We start from the raw sequence: 19585 nt of genomic DNA, 5'->3' as shown, positions 1-19585 counted from the left end.
TCTGCAGTCTTGTTTGCCATTATCCTTCATTTGGAATTCAGCAATTATAATCCTTCTGCCCATATACCAGCAACTTATTCAAATGGAGAATAAAGATCAATACCAATCATGACACATACAACCCAAAAACTATCCATTTATTCCAATTTTTTTTAACTTCCCATTCATCCCTGTTATATATTCCACCAATGTGCTCATATTTTTAAACTCTCAAACCTTGCACTGTTTTACTGATCATCTTTCCCATGGATTCTATCATATTCCTGGAGTTTTCCTCAATGTGCACAATTTTCTGGAGTAATCTGATTAAATGCAAGCTGGATTTGGAAACATATTTTTTGGCTTCAGCAGCATTTATTTCACAAGTTTTAATATTGTAAATAATACAGCAAGTTGATCACAAACTTTTCTTTTTGGCAAATATATTTAATATTCTAACCAACCTACTGTTACAACTAATATGCTGGGGAATTATTGGCTAAGTAGTACTGCTAATCATCACACCCTAAGATTGTGAAATAGAAAAGCATTTGCGTCCTTTCTTAATGTTCTTCTGATAACACATTGGAATACAAGAAATGTAATTCCTTTATTTTTGGAAAAAAAAAGCACACATTGGCTCCTATCATGAAATGCTACACTTTTGAAGGGCCAATTAAGGCATGAAGTGACAGGCAGTCTCTTACCTACTCTAACACTAGCCTTAATGCTCTTTTTTATTCAAGCTACACTAAGTGAATGAAATAGTGAAACAGACCAGGTCTTCTGTGAAGCACTAATGCCTCCAACAGGGAGAAACTAAGGATGTCAGTTACAGTTCCAACAACACACTGCATACACTCTGGTTTTATACATGAGTATTTTATCCTTAAGCAAATAATTCATTTCTTTTTTAGTGATATTGTACTTTGGAATTTTCCATCTGCTACATCTCTAAAGTTTAATCCCTCACCTGTGAGGCTAGCTGATCTCACTTCCCAAGCCAGGGTGGGAACTAGAGTCTAGAGTTTCTGCTCAAATATTCCCACAAACACAAACTGACATTCCTGGAATGTCCCATCTTAACTTCTGAAAGCATCTATTCAAAGGGAACTAGATACTATACACTTGCAGGTTATCACTGGAAAGTGACAAAAATAGTACTATACTAACTATGCAGAAAATATTTACATTTTTTGCAGGTCTTCAGGCAAAGGCATTCAAGCTTTAAAACCTATTACATACGTACATGTTGATTCCTTCAGGTTCAGTTCCAATGACCCATTTAAAGATCTTGTTTGGTTTTGCCACTATAAAGCATGAAAATCAATGACCGTATTAAATAAAAATAATTTATCATCCCATAGTATATAGTCATTTACATATAGCAATAAAGACTTCATAGGTGTGGTAGATCTTTATTTTTTTTCCAAATCGCGTTGAACAGATGACAAGTGCCAAACTTAAAACACAAGACCTAAAAATAGATTTTAGTGTGACTTATATTTACAAGAGTTCATTCCAAGGATTGCATGATACACAAGTACATTTGATTTAAGTTCATTAACCCAATAAAAAGGAGATTTGCCTTTAGAATTTTGCTTGTGTTTTCACAGTAGTCAATGCAACTTCTGCTACAGTTACAGGTTTCAATGCACCAATTCTCTTCAGCTTCTTCATTTCCATTTTTATTAAATTGTCAGTTCTTCTGTTATGCAACAAAGTTTCCTTTTAAAACACGCCAACTACAATCTTTTATTCAAACATTAACAGTTTTTAAATCTTCAAGTCAGCTGCACGGTTCTGTTAACAGAATATGCAACTTCAATATCCTTAAAACTGAGCAGTCAGGTAAGGAAAACAATCCTGACTTCGAAAATACCAATTTTGATAATTAAAAACAATATTCAAACTCCTAGCAGTTCAGATCAATGGGAGGAAAAAAAATGCAAGAAAGCAAAATTGATAATAGCAACACAGTCAGTCGAAAGCCTCAAATTTAAAGATTAACTTATATGTTTACAATAATACGTGGAATGTTTCACGGCTAAACAGACATAAGCTGTAGAATGACTTATTATGAACTCAAACTGTAAACAAAAGAAAGTCAACTGACACAAATGGCATACTCATTGATAGTCTTAAACAATCAGAAGGACAAGATGTACTCAAAATTGGAAAAAACTATGATCAGTACTTTTTGATGTTACCAAATGATGCTTGAGGCAGCATTTCAAAAAAGCTTTTTTTAAAAATACTAATATAAATTGAATTGACTATATTTAAACTGTTTAAATATTCTTTACGTTCATAATAGCCATAGTTGTGATTTTAATTTGAAATATACCCAAAATATTACAATTCTTTATTTGCCAAATATCAGTTTAGCATTTCTACATCTCATTCTAATGCTGATGGGTGCCAAAAAAAGTATAAAGATAAGCCAAGACAATGCAGGAAAAACTGGAATAAGCATCATTTTTCATGAGTAAAAATGACTTAGGCACACAAGTTTTGTAATTAACGATGAGTCAAAACTGTATTTAAACAAAAGACAACAATTAAACAAGGGCCATGGAGACAAAAGTTTAGTTTCTTACATGAACTTGACCTAAATTACTGCTGGAGAAAGCTTTTAGTTATAAACAAAGCTATAAAATTGGTTTCCATTCTAATAAATTCAAAGCAGGCATCCCAAAACCATGCTCTGGAGTTACTTCGCAACTTTTACAGAAGAGTGGTATTTTGCAAAACAGTGACCAAATTAGAAGCCAAAATCAATTAAAATCACATCAGATAGCAAGAATTTAAGAGGAATAATTAGCAAATAAAGAAAACCTGAATCCAAAAAAAAGGATACTGAAGAAACTGAAAACTGTCTGAAAGTCTGTATTTAAGAACATTGTAGAACACCAGAATCTCCATTGTGCTAATCAGGCTAAAACACAGACATGAACGCTGTACTTATTTACCATTATCCCAATGCTTAGATGTGGATGGAAATGTTATGAGAAATGCCTTTAATATGAAATGTTTGAAACCTTTTCCTTAAATGAAACAAAGTTCTCAGAAACCCAATTTCAGTGACCTGGCACTAAATATGTCAGACCTGCATTGCGACATAGTGAAGTAAAATTGATTACCCAAGTCAATGAATTAAAGAGCTTAGAATACTTGTGCACAGCCAACGGTGCACAACATTTTCATTGCAAATAAGGATGCATTGCAAGGCCACATTCTACATCAAACTTCAAAAAGAAGTGGGAGTGCAAAGTCAGGAATTTTTTTTCTCTAAAGCAGCAGGATAGCAGAAGCAGCAAAAATTTAAGACCAGAGAATGCTAGAAATACTCAACGATCAGCCTGTCGACAGAAAATCAGAATCACTTTGGAGTTGTGAACTCAGAACACTCATGGAAAAATACAACCAGATACGGTAGTTTGTTTCCTCACTCCAAAGATGCTACCAGACCTGGGTATTTCCATAACAACAACTACGGAAATTTTGTTCTTAGAAACGGAATACCTGTGTTTTAGTTCAGAATGAAGACAAGGTTTTACAGCCACAGACCACCAATTTACAAGTATCACCAAGTAACGTTGAAGGAAGAGCAGTCAACGATAACTTTCATTACAGATATTGTGTGACCTGCTGAGAACTTTCAGCATTTTTATTTGCTTTAACTGTAGTATTTTGCTTGGCTGTGGCACATTTAGAAATTTTCCTCAGTGTTTAATAACTAAGGGTCAATCCACTTTTGGTAGAATACTGAAGACCACGTACAGTAAGATTTAATCCTAGCTGCAAGTTATTTTCTAAAAAAATTTTTGTCCGAGTTGGTCAAATTTAGTCATGAATTTGTTCCAATTGACAGGTGCTAATATATTTCAAGCTGTTTGATTTTCTCAGTGACTAACTCAAAGATTATACAAAGGATTATACAAAGCTTCATATTTTATGACTTCAAACAGTAACATATTGGTTATATTTACTGTTAATGTTTAAACAAAATAAACCACAAAAATTCCTATTAACGTTTCAAAACCAAAAAACCACATGTCATAGTTACATATAACACTGTTCTAGTTGTGAGACCACATCTCTGTAGAGCATGTTTCAAGCTCTCCTCCGCTTACAGGATTTCTTTGCTCTGTGTCATTAGGATGAATCTTCCACTGTGACTTTAAAGATTTTCACTTAACCCACTGAGCACAATCAAACAGATTTTGTTTCAAGTTAACCAGTAGTGATTCTGCAGTTTAATCCTTCACAATGGTAGTTTCCTATAACCTAGGTCCAGTCTTCTCATCCTTCCACATGGCAATTCAATAAAAATGGTATGGTACAGTAGTAATTTCTTCCATAAAATTTTTAGCCTGACTGTCAAGTATTAAGTCTGGGCAACAACAAGGTCCGATGTCTCTTAGCATCCAGATATTCTTGGTTGAAAAGCATTTTGACCTGCTCCCTGTCAGCAGATTGCAATGGCTTGGTTCCAGTTTTGTAGGTCACATCCTTCACTCCATTTTAACAGATAACTCAAAATTTGACTGAAAATCTAGCATTCCTAACAAAAAAAAGCACAGTAACAGGCTGTACAATTCAATAAGTCTGCACTAGTGTTTATATTCCACCCTTGCTTGCTCATCTAAAACTTCCACCATGGCCACCTCTTTGCTCATATCTTGTGTCTAGTACCCCCTTAAATACATCTATTATGTTTGCTGCAACTAATCGCATGCAAACACATTTTACATTCTTCTACACGAGTGGATAAAAATTTCTTTAGAATAGATATCTCACAAATTCATTTTTTTTGTCTTTGCAACAGTAAGTTGTCTCCACAGATAAAACACATATCTGGTCAACTATCCACACTTCAAGAGTAGCAATTCATACAGCCTTCAATTCAGTTTACACAAAACATGTTTTCCTTTCAACCAGAGCTCCCAAATGTACATGGAATCTGTTTACACTTTACCTTATATTCTCCAAGTTTCCCCCCCACCCTGCCCCCACTGTCCTGTTAGATGTTTTTTCAATCCACAAATGTTTGTGTCCAAATTTATATGGCATAAACAAACATGAATTCATAAGGCCTTGAGACATCACTTCCAATCCCAGTTAAATTCAAGGAATTGCAATTTGTCCATAACCATTGTTACTTAGCTAGAAAAGTTGATTGGCAGACATGTTCCCCTTGCTTTCAGTTTCGGTAACTAGCTTTGTATCAGATACCTTAGTCTTGTCAAAGTCCACAATCCACAGCTTATTTCCACTAACTATCCAAAATGACTTTACAAAAGTCAAACTCAACCACATGCCAAACACTTGCTAATTTCATGTGGAATTTTCATACTATAATTACTCAATTGTCTTTTGCTTGCTTCTTAAACACAAAAAGGTGTGGATGAGTATTCTGGAATCTCTGGCAAAATTTGCTTCAAACGGTAAAAAAAACATCACCCGACTTTCTTTCACGACTCTATGCTTTTCTGAAGTGTTATGGCATCTTATTTCAGGCAGACATTGGTTCAACATCTCATCTAAGAGACAGCACATCCAACAGGAACAGCTGAAGATCATTCAGTCCATCACATTTGCTCTTCTTTCATGATCTGATGCAATGGCAATGTACATTTGGTTCAAATAGCCAAGTATATTCCACATTCCCCCAAGATCATATGCATGAAAAGTTGGTGGAATGATTGGGCAAGTGGGGCAAATCAAATTTAATGTGGAGAAATGTGAAATTATTCATGTTGGTAGAGTCCATGTATATGTGCACAAATCACAGCAAGCGACAGGGCAGGGTGAAGTGACAAATCAAGTGTTATGGGTCTGAGGCTTATTTTGAAAAAAGAAAGCCGGATTAAAAAAGGTAGCTTCACCCCTGTACAAAATTTAAGGTTCAGCTAGAACTAAAGTATTGCACCCAAAATCTGGGCACGATTCTTTAGGAGGGATGGGGAGGCACTGGAGTAGATGGTTTGGACAAGCTGGAGGAGATGTGCTCCTTGATGCAAATATTAAAAGGAAATTTGAAAAGGAGGGTGCCAAAAATCACAATCAGTTCCATTGCCAGAATGATCAATAAATCAGACATCAATGTTAGAATTAGTGAACAAACATTTTTGATCTGAAAATGTTCTGCCTAGTGTGCTGGCAGGTGATTGAATTGAGAATATTGGAAGCAAAAAAAATTCGTAGGGCTATGGGGAAAGTGGAACTTCACAAGTTTCTCTTCCGGATAGCAATCATGGTCATAAACCGAATGGGCTTCATTCCATACTGTAACCATTCTTTAGTAATACTCTTGCACAAAGATCTGTGTCAGATGAAAAAGTTCCAGTTGATATATCCTCTGCACCTTTTTAGGGGAAATGTTCAAAATTGTTCAGTACCTGTTGATGATGATTCAAGAACTTAAAATTTCCTTTGAATGCTACTTTCTTATTCTGAAGACCAACAGAAATATACACCCAATAAAAACCTTGCAAATCACCCTAAACAACCAATTAGAACATTCAAATTTGCTCAAGGGAATGCATGCAAACCTATCCTTGATCCTTCTTTTTACTGTTCCCACAGTTCTGATTTAGCACTGTACATGCTCAAGCCTTTCCATCTTTTCAAGATGTGGTCCCCCAAAACCAAATGCAGCACTATAAAGTTAATTGCTGTTTCTGTACTCTAACATTTGAAATGAAGAGCAATAACAAACTAGGCTTTTAAAGTAGTTTTAGTGGCCATTCACCAGCTTAGTGATTTCTGTACATGAATCCAGATACTACACTGTTTATCTAGAATTCTTCGCCTATTTAAGATTTTTTTTAAACTCCATTGCTGATAACCTCACTTTCTCTCAAACTCCATTGGTCAATTCTGTTCAGTCTATCAACATCCTTTTGCAATATTATGCTCCCATGTAATTTACTAATTTTTGCCACATAATTCAGAAAATTTAGTTATAAAGCTTGTTTCCAACAGATGAAGAGCCAATGCCCGAGTCCAATATATAGGGATCAACACTACAGTGTTATCCTAGATTACATGCCAAGTCTCAAATCTCTTCTGAAGAGGCGAGCATGAACATTGAGCTGCAACAAGTAACCTTACATTCTCATTCTTAGCACACAAAGTTGGCCATATCTTCAGCTATTTCTAACCATTTCTCTTTCTACTACACTAAAACTAAAGCACTATTTTAAATACAATTTTTCAACAGTTCAGCCCTCATCTCCAATTATCCTGAATTTTTCAAGTAATTTTAACACCAATTTCGTCATGTCAGTTTATATCCATTTACATGCAACAGTCTATCGATCATGAATCAGCTGGGAGTATAAAACGTTCCCAATGAGAGAATGTGATCGAAAGTAGGTGCTTCCCCCCAACCCCAAACTAAATTTGGCAACATCGTATGGAAACAAAAACCTCTTTCCACAGAAGTTGACCATTTCTCCTTCCATAGATGTTGTTGGCAGGTGTCCAGCGTGTTTTTATTTCGGATTAACATCAGCTGTTGTTTTTGCCCTTGCTAAATTTTCTGTTCAATCAATTTAGGCCAGGCCCACGTCACACCTTTGCAGGGAATCTAGCTTGCAGTTCCCGTTTCTAAACCATTACCCCCCCCTTAGTTATTCAGTCAGCTTCAGGAGAAGTCAAACACTTATTATTAGACCAGAAAGGTGCAAACCTAAAACATCAAGATTCCATGCTTCCTCCACTATTGCTTAAAATAGATAAATCATTATTACTGTGCCCACACATAGTTGATGGGCTACTCATCACCACTAACTCACCACTTTTGTTTAACGAGCTGCCATGCACACCATGAACTGTCTCTATTCCTAATCTCCTGAAATCAAAATTAATCCTGTATTAAGCACTTACCCAACACTTTAAAAATATTCATTTTTAAGGGTGATACATTTTTCAAAGTTCCATTCCAAGAAAGTTGTGCACTCCAGTGCGTCCACATAGTATTGAGGAAAATTGATTGAAAAACCTAGGCAATCCACTTTTTCCTCCGCAAATGTTAAGATATTATGCAAGGTATTTTTAGAAAAGGTCAGTCAGTCAACTAAACCAATTCATCCACCTACAAAGTGATCCTCAACTTCTTTGTTATCCAATTCTCTAAAATTTCAGGGTTTTACATTTACTATTCTGACTAGAAGTTTATTCCAAATATTTGCAACTTCTAAAGGTTTTATTATGCAGTCCTGAATTTTTCCTAGTGTGAAACTTTCCTCATAACCTTTTACCTTGTTGTTGACCTCAACTCAAATGTGTCACCTTTAAAAACTGGTTGAATGCCCAAATCTCATTCACAACGTGCAAATCTAATTTTGTATATGTGAATAGTTCAGCACATGGTGAATGCTTTCCTTTTTTGGAGACAACCTACATGATATGAATGCTGGGATCCAGTGAGTTTCGGTTCCTTTGAACTTAAAAACTGAGCATGCTCTGTGAAAATTGAAGCCACAGCCATCTAACAGTTTATTACAGGGTTTGAACCATATAATAGATGTAACATCGTACGATCTTTAAGTGATGGACATTATTTAATTATTCTGTAATGGTGGTCTTTTGGACTCTTTCTGTATAACATGAGTCCAAAATAATGTAGTATAGGCACAGTGCTCAAAAAAAACTGAAAGGAATCCTTCATCACCCGTGAATGCTTAAATTACCACATCACATCAAATGGCATGTGCTACTTTTTGCTGCAATTTCACACTCTAAGCCTGCAAGAACTCCCACAAAACGATCAAGGGACAAATACAAATCCTTGGGCACCAACTTGGGAGAGAAGCTAGAACATCAGGTAGCGACATTACAACAGTTCAGCAAAAAATTACTTAAAGTCACATGACACCAGGTTATAATCCAACAGGTTTATTTGAAATCACAAGCTTCAAGCATAGCCCCTTCACCTGAAGTGGGAGACAAACACACACAGAATTTATAGGCAGAGATATCAAAAGTTCAGATACACGGAGAGAGTGACATGTTGAAGTCTCTACAGATGATCACAAGCGTCAGACGGTGAGCATGAAGCGTCAACAGTGGACCAAAAGCAAGGAATGATCTATAATTTGATCCAATGAGGTATTAAGTAGTTTTCAGTTTTGTATTACTTGTTGAGATTCTTTGCATGTGACTCTTATACCTATCATGTTATTCCAGTCATTTGGTTAATCACCAGCACCTTATTTTAATATTTTGTACTATCTTTCTGCTTCACTTAAATCAAACTATTGGTCATTCTTCGCTTGTTATTCAGCTGTTGACACATTACTCAAACCATCTGACACTTTTGATCACCTAGAGACATTACTGACATTCCACTCAGTTTGTATTATCCTTTGATCTCTTTGCCTATGAATTTTGCTTCTGTGCGGTTCTCTCTCACTTCACCTACTGAAGGTGCAACACTCTGAAAGCTCGTCATTTTAAACTAACTTGTTGTATTATTACCTCGTGTTGCATGCCTTCTGACTTTATCCACTCCAATCCAACACTGGCACCTCAATATAATACTTAAGGAAGAGATAGAAGATTTGAGCGTATCAAGAAGTTGGCCATTTTTCAATCTTGCACATTGGAGCCTTGAGTGCAGATGTTACAAAATCTGAGGATTCCTCCAACAATTATAGGTGCATTCCTGTTGTGCAATTTCTTGAACACAAATGCCAATGCAGGTAATTGCCTCCTCTAGTTTTCCCTCCAATTTTAAAGAAGGTTTAGATATAGGTTTGTCAATAATTAGAAAATAATAGGTCCAAAGAGTTATTTAAAGTGATGTAAGGTCAATTGAAAACATTTCCATCTAAATGACTAAGAGCCCAACACATTTAAGAATTCTCAAGGTGGAAAATCAATTTGTTGGTCTGAAAACTAAGGCAATAACCATGATGCAAAGCTACCTTCCGGAAGATTTTACCTTAATAAACTGAACTCTATGTTTATGTGATGGCCCTTTCAGGTTTTGACAGAAGTGTCAATGATTTGCAAGTAGAAGACAGTTTCTTCATCCTCATTGCCCTCCTTTCCATTGTCATTACAAAAAAATTCTAGTAACTTGTGGAAGAGTGCTTCCTAGTATTAAATACTTTGTAAAGGTCAAAGTTTCAAGATGAAAGCTTAGAATCCTGAATGGCAAGATTAAGTCATTGACCACAGTGCTAACATCCTTTGCAACCATCCGGCGATTTAACTGCTTCAACAGTTAGTCTGAATAATACATCTGTGTGAAAGCCTACATCATCATCAACTTGCACCAAATAGACCAAGAAATCCGATACAGAATAGCCTTGAAAGCTACTTTGATGAATCACTGACCAACTTAAATTTGCCACTTTAAACCCCAATGGCAACAAATGCGGCACCTACAAGATGCATAGAATCTTTGGAGTGTAGAAAGAAGCCATTCACCCCATCAGGTCTGCACCAATCCTCACCCAGACACATTTACGATGGCTAATCCACCAAATGTGCACATCTGTGAACACTATGGGGCTATTTCATATGACCAATCTACCTCATCTGCATATCTTCAGACTGTGGCAAGGAAACCGCAGCACCCACAGAGAAACAATAGAGATGGGGAAAATGTGCAAACTCATGCAAAGACAGCGCAAAAATGGATATTAAACAGAGGCCGTTGACACTGTGGCAGCAGCGCTAACCACTGTGCCACCGTTGGACAGCAACTTTCAAGTCCATGACCAAAACCACCTGGAAAAGCAAAAGCAAGAAATATATGGGAACATCACATCTTGTAAATTTGAGGACAGTAATAAAAGTGTTCTGAGAATAGGGCAGGAAAATACAATTAATTTAACTGTTACCTTACTGACAGGTAGATAGAATCTGTATGATCTATTTCTTACATTCTTAGCGAAAGCAATTCTCACAAAGACAAACAACCCAACACACTGAATAGAGAATGCACAACTCTTTTCTCTGCATACTATTTAAAATGTTTACCTACCCCATCCACTAGTGCCAATCCTATCTTACTACTGTTTTTAACACCCCTCCAGATTCCCTAGAATATTCTTCATTCATCCCTCAGATATATGGCTGTTACGTCCCCTCAGGCAAAGTTTCAGTTACACTAACAATACATGGTTCACTTGGATATAAAGTCAATTCAACAAGTCAGAGTGTCTAATAGTTTTAGAGCAGAGAACTGGGCGCGTCATGTCGACCCCGGTTACCAAGCATCTATGAAAATAGATTTTTCCTGCATTTGGCCTGTGGCCTTGTATACTGTAGCAGTTCAAGTGCTTATCTAAATAATTAAAAGCTGTGATGGTTCTCACTTCACCATTTCAGCTATAGTTGCAAATACAGTAAAAACACCTCTCAATATCCTAACCCACATCTTAAATCTACACCACTACTAGAAGATACAAGGGGAGTTTCTTACCTACTCAATCCATGTCCCTCAAGTTGGATACAATCAGGTTCTCTCCCTAGAAAGTTTTCTGGGTAGCCATTCAGAATCATTAATAGTCAATTTCAGCTTAGATTCATGTTTCAAGTTTTGCTACTTTCTCTCCAACTACATTGCCCAAACATCTATTAGTGCTCAATGTTAGTTGTGCTATGTCCCTTTCTAACTGGCTGTCTAATTTTTTTGAACTCTTTCTGTGCAATCAATTCCACTCAAAGGTTCAATATTTTAAAAATGTATTTTCCTTTCTGTTTTGGGCATTTTTGACTATTTGCTGCCATTGTGTTGATCTGCATTTTTTGAAGGCCATCCATTTTCTGTCAGTAATTTTTCCACTATTAGCACCCTCCAGAAAACGTTGCGGCTTACCTCTCAGTCCTTATAAAGTGTATTGGGTTGAAGTAGCATCCTAGACACCAGGTGCTTCCTCAACTCAAAAGAAACAAGTCTAGAATACACACACACACACACACACCTTTATTCTCTCCATAACACTCAAAATATTTTGCCATGGTGGTGGTGGGTCTAATGTACTAATTTACTCGATGATGCCAAGTGTAAGGGGCAAGCAAAAACCAAGAAGTGGGCCTCAAGGATCACGAGAGGCCTTGATTTTATTTTGTGCCCTGCATCCCTGTAAGGCAGTAAACCTATAAAGTAAAAAAAACTCTTCCTCATTTCCCCTAAAGTGACTGCCTCCAATGATGTGAGCTTGGAAAAGGTAGTTAGCAGCTGGAATTAATTGTGATGAGGAAGAATTCAGTGTATAGCAAGACATCAAAAATACAGCATGCCAGAACGGTCTAGATTTGTAAAAGGCATGGATTTCATTAAGAAATAAGTAAGGCCAGGTGTGAAATGTGCAAGATTATTCAGTGTTTTGAAAAATGCTAACAGATGATTGGTAAAGCTCTTTGGTCATCCCATGTATTGAAAAAAATAAAGATTTTTAAAAAAGCATTGTTCCAGGAGAACACAGCACGCTTTGACTCAAGTGACAACCAAGGGGCCACCTTTTAAAAAAGCCAGTATTTCAAAAGTAAAATATGCAACATCATGCTAACTCAAATCCACTGATGTTTTATTAAGCTGCAGCACAAATAATTTAGTTTGTTACATGGGGGGGGGGGGGGGGGTATCAAGTTTCTCAGTAATTAAGTGACAATTTGCAAAAGGGACAAGTTAACTCATGGGATGAGAGAGAAATTTCACAAAGAAGTTAATCTAAGTAAGCATGCTGCCTTTAGACCATATTTCCCTCCAGGCCAAACTGTGATTATAACATATTCTTAAACTGAACTGTTAAGATAAAAAAAACAAACTTAGACAACAGAATTAGACTCAGTCGTGCACAAGGCATATACAAATGCTTTATTAATTAACTTTTACAGCTAATACAAATGGTTTACATAAAAACAAAATTATCCATCACTAAAACCAAATTCAATCTTTTGGATAGAAAGCAATCTTAACGTAAGAAATGTTATTAACCACAAATTCAAGACTAATCTAAGGTTGCTTCACATGGTAAGTATAAACAGCTCCAGCTACGCTCACGTTTGTCATATAAATCTTAGTGTAGCCACAATTTGCCAGATTAATGCTCCAGAGCTATAAATTAAATTCTGTAGTTGAGATTTTACCTCATACTCACCAACTCCACTACGATGACAATTATGTCCAGATGACAGATTGATCCTTATAACGTAATGCTATGTGACACTTCTGATATAATTCGGTTCTAACTGCAGAGGGCGAAAATTTGTTTGAACCTATTTCCAGCAATCTCAGGTACGCCCATCAATAGTTGACTTAACGCAATAGAACAATGGTGTAGATTTCAACAACAGGCACAGCAAAAATTAACAATGCAGTGAAGTTCATTTTTCAGCTTGTTACACATTCTGGCTGACAGACTCAGATGCAGTGAAACAACAGGCAACTGATTACTACTGGCTTAACAGAATAGTTGTTAGATCACAGAGAACTGAATATTGCCCAAAGACATTTTTGTTGAAGCTTTTTGCCTTGTGCTCCTCAGGACAAGGCCAAGTCCAGATTTGCCATGCATGACAGAAGAGTGCTGATTGGTAGAGACATGGTCATGGAGGATGCACCAGTTAACTGATGACTGACAATTGCCTGGCCCCACTTAAAATGTTAAACCAGGCAGGTTGATTTTTCGTCAAGAATCCTGAGAAATGAACCGATAGACACTACAGTATGAAATCCAAGGGCTTGTGTGGACAAGTTTTACAGATGTGCAATACTTACTGTTTCAAAAAAAAAATCTGGATTTGCAATGGTAGAGAAGACAGAAGCCTTTAAAAGGAAAATCTAATGGGAAAAATCAAATGAATGGTAGTTGAGAGCGCAACTATTAAACACAGATCTAATATTCTCCACATTAGAAAAGTGCTTGATAAATATCCATGAGATAGTAGAATGAAGAAGGGTTTAGGCCCTAAACGTCAATTTTCCTGTTCCTAAGATGCTGCTTGGCCTGCTGTGTTCATCCAGCTCTACACCTTGTTATCTCTGATAAATATCCATAACTGGCCAAAAAAGCAGAAATTCTGGAACATGTGTGACTTGCCTCAATTAATCTTGCAAATGCATCTTGCCATCATCTCAGATGAATTTCCATGCAATTACTATAATCTCAAACATGAGACATATTACCTGGCTATATACAATATCAATTTATAGACATGTACTGGATCTAATCTGATTCAAGCTGGTCCATTGCATTAAGTATAACTGTACAGAAAATTACAGGTGTCACTAGCTTGATTGATTCAAATCATTTACACTGCCAAAAAGCTTATGCCATATGAAAACATTAAATACGTCCTTTAATGTCAAAATATTACTGTTTTTAGTGGGCAGAACTAGAGCATCATGGACAATTAATACATTATGTAACAACCAATATTCATCTGTGCGCAAAGATAATGGTTTCCTTGTGGAAACAAGGGACAGTTTCAACACTTTCCTGAGGTTACAAGTTAACCAATGTCAACAATTAGCAATGCGGCATTCATTTATGCCATAATTGTAGGGGTGGAATTTCTTACTCACATGTAGTCACATTGGGTAGCAGGCAGAATTGTACACTTGAGGCAGGCACAATGTGGGCCATTAGGTGGCTTCTGGGTAACTGTCAGGTATCACCCTGTAATACACTGTAGTCATGTGATGCACAACTTGCATTAAAAAATGCAAAACTGGAGACAGTCCACAAAAGCAACCACGTGAACAGTTAAATTTCAGAATAATTAAAGCTTGTAGAAATCAAATTACATCATACAAGTATATGGATAGGAAAGGTTTAGAGGGATATGAGCCAAGCACAGGCAAGTGAGGTTATTTCAGTTTAAACCGCCTGGTTGGCATGGACGTGTTTAATGATTATATGCCAACAAAATCTCCAAAAGATGTTAATGTACATCAGTGGCTACAGTGTCTTACAAGGAACTAACAGTGTACCATATGAAACAGAACACCACTTGGCTTGCTAGTAAGCCTACAATTTATAATTGCATTGCACTCTTTACATGTAGAGTTGTTTTGGTCCAGAACAGGCAGGTCCTTTCGTTTTTGAAAAGGGCAAAGATTTTAACCTCAAAAGGGCTGTGCTGCTGTCTTGTGTTGAGTGAATCTCTGAGCAGCCTAATAGCTTTGAACATACAAATTTAAAGCATGAGCAACTGCACACCAATAAAATCTCAAACCACAGGAGCAGAATTAGGCCATTCAGCTCAGAGGCTGTTCCACCATTCAATCCTAGCTGATATGTTTCTGAACCAAATTCTCCTACCTTTTCCCTGTAATCTTGGATTCCTTTACTAATCAATAATCTAGCCCTCTTACACACGCTCAATGACTTGGCCTCCAGTGTTCTGCAGCAACAAATCCTACAAATTCATCACCCCCAGCTGAAGAAATTCCTCCTCAGCTCAGTTCTAAAGGGTCAGTCCTTCACTTGGAGACTATGACTTCAGGTCCTCGTCCTTTTTAATATAGTGGAAACGTTTCCATGCGCACTCTATCCTGAAACACTCAATGCTGACAAGTCTGTCAGATTCCACTCCCACTCAACCCTTCTAAACCGCTGACTCGGAGTGTTCAATCATTCCTCATTTAACAATCCCATAATTTCCAGGATTAAACAGGTTTAAAGGCAAGCTCTGGTGTCTTATTCAGAAGGCCAAGCTAGCGCAAGAAAACTTAAGTGCCACTGCTTAATAAGGGGCACAGGTAACATTGAAGATTCTTTTAGATCAAAGTAATTAATGGTAGTTTCACTTTTTTAATTTCGTTGCATTATATGTTTGAGAAACTTGCATTAACGTACGTTTTAAGGCAGCTTTGAAAACACATTATCTAGGAGCTAAAACTCCTCTACAACAGCTCAATTCCACAACTCCTTTAAACTTTGTATTACATCTTGCATTATATTAGTTGTCCATCAGAGCTGATAGCTTTACAAGTTATAGCTCAAACTGAATGCTATCTGTGGACAGTACACCCTGAATCAATTTCCTCAGTGGCAACTGATCTGGTTTTCCACTAGACAGAATAGAACATCTGTTCAGGAAGGTGCTTTGTCCTCATGCAAAGTGTTTCTTTTTAATCAGTAGGCACTGTCTTAAATACCAAGATTTTTTTTACCAAACTTAAAGTTTGTCAAAGCAGTGATATTGGAAAAAGCTAAGAATAACATGCAGAATTCTTTATTTGCCTGCAAGAATGCCATTTTCTAAAATTAAGATTAAGATTATGAACTGGAAATGACTTCAGATTCACTTTCTAGTTACTTTATATTGAAGCACTGCTTCAAGTTCCCAAATGCTATCAGTGAGACAACTTTTCAGGATGGGTCAGATTGATACTCCACAAAGATCTGAAATTTCAAGATTTCCACATTTATGACATGGGAACATTAAGGCTACTTTTCCCTGACTTTTACAGCTAGCTCCTTAAGTTAACTGCCATCAGTTTCATGACACTAAAAGAAAATAACTGGCGTTGACAGAAAATAGGAAAGAAGCTGTAATTTTTTTGTTAGCAATTCAAATTAGTTCATTTATTTTGAACTTTGCAAGGGGAGTTGTTATAGAAAGCCGTTCCACGCAAAGAATCTTAAAGAGCTACTGAAACAGTCAAATCCAATTCACTACTTATAAGCTTTTTCAGTGATTTGCAATTGAAAAGTTCGATTTGGTATCAATTCTGCCGAATTGCATGTTTTTCTTGCAGCACCTAAAACTTTTCAGTTAGCCTGCATACGCTGGTCCGATAGTTACTGCCCACTTTTTAAGTTAACACTATGAACTTGCACATTTGCCCATAACATTTTGACTGGAAGGCATTATTAAGCCATACGTGGTAAACTTGATGACAGCAGTGGGAAATCATCTCAGGGTCAGCAAGTTGTCCAACAAGGAAACAGATCTGTCAGTTTAACTCGTCCATAACAACCAGATTTGGTAAATTAATCTGGACCCATTTGGCAGCATTTGGCCAATATCCTTCCAAACCCTTCCTATTCATGTACCCATCCAGACGCCTTATAAGAGTTGCAATTAGACCAGCCTCCAACACTTCCAGTGGCAGCTCATTCCAGGCGAACACCATCTTCTGCAAGAAAACACTGCTCCTCTAGGTCCCTTTTAAATCCTTTTCCTCTCACCTTAAACCTATGCCCTCTAGTTTTGGGCTCTGAAAAACTGGGAAAAAGACCTGGGCGACTCAGCTTATCCATGCCCCACATCTTATAAACACCTAAAAGCTGACACTTCAACCGCCGATGGTCCAGGAAAAATAGCTCCAGCCTATTCAGCTTCTCCTTTTAGGTCAAACCCTCCAATGTCATTATAAATCTTTTCTGAACCCTTTAAAGTTTAACAACATCTTTCCTATAGCAGGGTGGCCACAAATGAACACCGTATTCCAAAACTGGCCTAACTAACGTCCCATCCAGCCACATTATACCCCAACTCCTATATTAAATGCACTGATCAATAAACACCAGCATACCAAACGCCTTCTTCACTACTCTGACTACCTCCGACTCCAGTTAAGGAACAATGAACCTGCACCCCAAGGTCTCTTTGTTCGGCATACACAACCCAGGATCCTACCATTAAACATATGCATCCCACCCTGATTTACCTTACATCTGGCATTTATCTAAATGAAATCTGCCACTTCTTGGCCCATCGGATCAAGATCCTGTTGTACTCAAACCTTCTTCAATGTTCACTACACCAATTTTGGTGTCATCCGCAAACAAACTACAAGATGAAATAAAAGCAAATTTTAAGAAAATTTTAATGTTAGAATCTGAGCATTGACTTTGGGTGTAAACATTAATTACTGTTACCACTACATTATCATGGCAAATTGTTTTAGATTTCTCAGATCACTGTTTTTCAAACAATTCCCAAAAGACTTTTCATGGGCTACTATACTCAAACACTTGGGGCAAATTTTACAAAAAATTTCACACCTTTGTAAAACTGCCATTGACTAAAGACTCTGGACTATTGCATTTATAGCACACCTGGGCAAAACTCAGTCACAGAAACCCATTTGTACCGATCAATAGCAAATACAGACTTCCATTACCATCACTTTCAATATCTGGTGCATTTAACTGTAACAAAAAGGACATCCAAAAACTGGCAGCTATTTATTTTCTAACTTAATTCTTAAGAACCAAAATATTAACTCCTTGATCTATTAGTATGATTCTATTTTAACTAATTATTTTTAAAAGGTAACTATCAATAATAAAACCACAAAACTTCATTTAAGCTGAAGATTTCAAAACAAGATTAACCAACCAATCTTTGGATACATTTTAACGGCTATCCCTTCTAGGTGTCATTGTTTTCTTCTTCTTCGATCATTGCACACAATTACACAAATTACGGATTTCTCCGTTTGCAGACGTTATAACTCAGATGTCAGCAAAAAAAAATCAAAGTCCAGGATTGGCTACTTTCCGAATTTCGTATATCGTGAATCAACGGAATTCCTATAAATGCAACATCCTTACACGCTGATGCAAGGAGAGCGAATTTTTAAAAGGATCAGAGGTGAACTGCTTATTCTCCACAATACTAAAAGCACGCATACACTCACGAAATATACCACCTTGTACGATTCATCCTCCAAAAACGTGAAATTCGCAAGCGTGATACTTACAATTTTGAAGGCATTGTTTACTTACCAATTGTGCTTAAGCGCCGCTTAACATGGCGGCAATCTTTCTACTTACCCGTTGGGCGACATTTTAGGCATAGACTCACCTAGTATGTAGGCCTGTAACTAAATCCGTCTAAAGTCAGTCTGATCATACTTACCCATCAGGAACCGTATTCTTCTTCACCATGACTTAAAGGAGCCGTTGAAAGTCACTGCAGCAAATAGAAAAATCGCGCTGTTAAATGTTTTAACTTCGATTTTGTTCAGTCAACAGGCACCACAGACCAGGCCTCGATCCTTTCACACAAAAATCATCTGTGACTGCGCTTAACCTCCGAAGTTCAATATAGAAGGCTCTTTATAATGTACCATTCGTATTTTAATCAGCGTAAAATGAGATGAAACCTACCCAAATTTTTTTAATACAAAGTCTGAAGTAATATACAATTACTGCTCATCTATCTCTACAACCAACACCCAACCATAGAAACTTCTAGAATACGAAAACACGCATGTGCGATCTGACGCTATAAAATGAGTCCTTAGGTTACGTAGTTGCGCAAGCGCAATGAGTGAGAAATCCGTGTTAGGGTTTCGTTATTTAGTCAAGGATAATGGCAATTGCAGATGTAGATGCTGGAGAATCCGAGAGAACAAAGTGTGGGGCTGGAAGAACACAGCAGGCCACGCAGCATCTTAGGAGCACAAAAGCTGACGTTTCGGGCTTAGACCCTTCATCAGGAAACAGCTTTTGTGCTCCTAAGATGCTATTTGGCCTGCTGTGTTCATCTAGCTCCACACTTTGTTATTTCGTTGTTTAATGTTTTGTATTATAATTAATGTTAGATAAAATGCACATTTCAACATGTCAGTTTATTCAGCTGTAACCCTCCCGTAATGGTGGATGAACAGGGGTCA

The 19585-nt window shown here is 37.0% G+C and overlaps 1 protein-coding gene across 1 annotated transcript in view; it reads right to left on the bottom strand.

Annotated features, from left to right (window-relative positions):
- LOC125461694 (RNA/RNP complex-1-interacting phosphatase-like) overlaps positions 1–19189 on the bottom strand; it is a 59373-nt gene extending 40184 nt beyond the window's left edge. The window contains exons 1-2 of the mRNA XM_048550725.1: positions 19077–19189; positions 18826–18879 (exon numbers count right to left, since the gene is read on the bottom strand). Of these exons, the coding sequence (XP_048406682.1) occupies positions 18826–18854 (29 nt within the window). The 5' untranslated portion in view covers positions 18855–18879; positions 19077–19189. The remainder of the gene's footprint in view (positions 1–18825; positions 18880–19076) is intronic.
- Positions 19190–19585: the final 396 nt, after the last annotated feature.

The sequence above is a fragment of the Stegostoma tigrinum genome, chromosome 20 (genome assembly GCF_030684315.1).
Source record: "Stegostoma tigrinum isolate sSteTig4 chromosome 20, sSteTig4.hap1, whole genome shotgun sequence".
Taxonomy (NCBI): domain Eukaryota; kingdom Metazoa; phylum Chordata; class Chondrichthyes; order Orectolobiformes; family Stegostomatidae; genus Stegostoma; species Stegostoma tigrinum.
The sequence above is the reverse complement of the archived record's forward strand: the minus strand, read 5'-3'. Positions and strand labels throughout refer to the sequence as shown.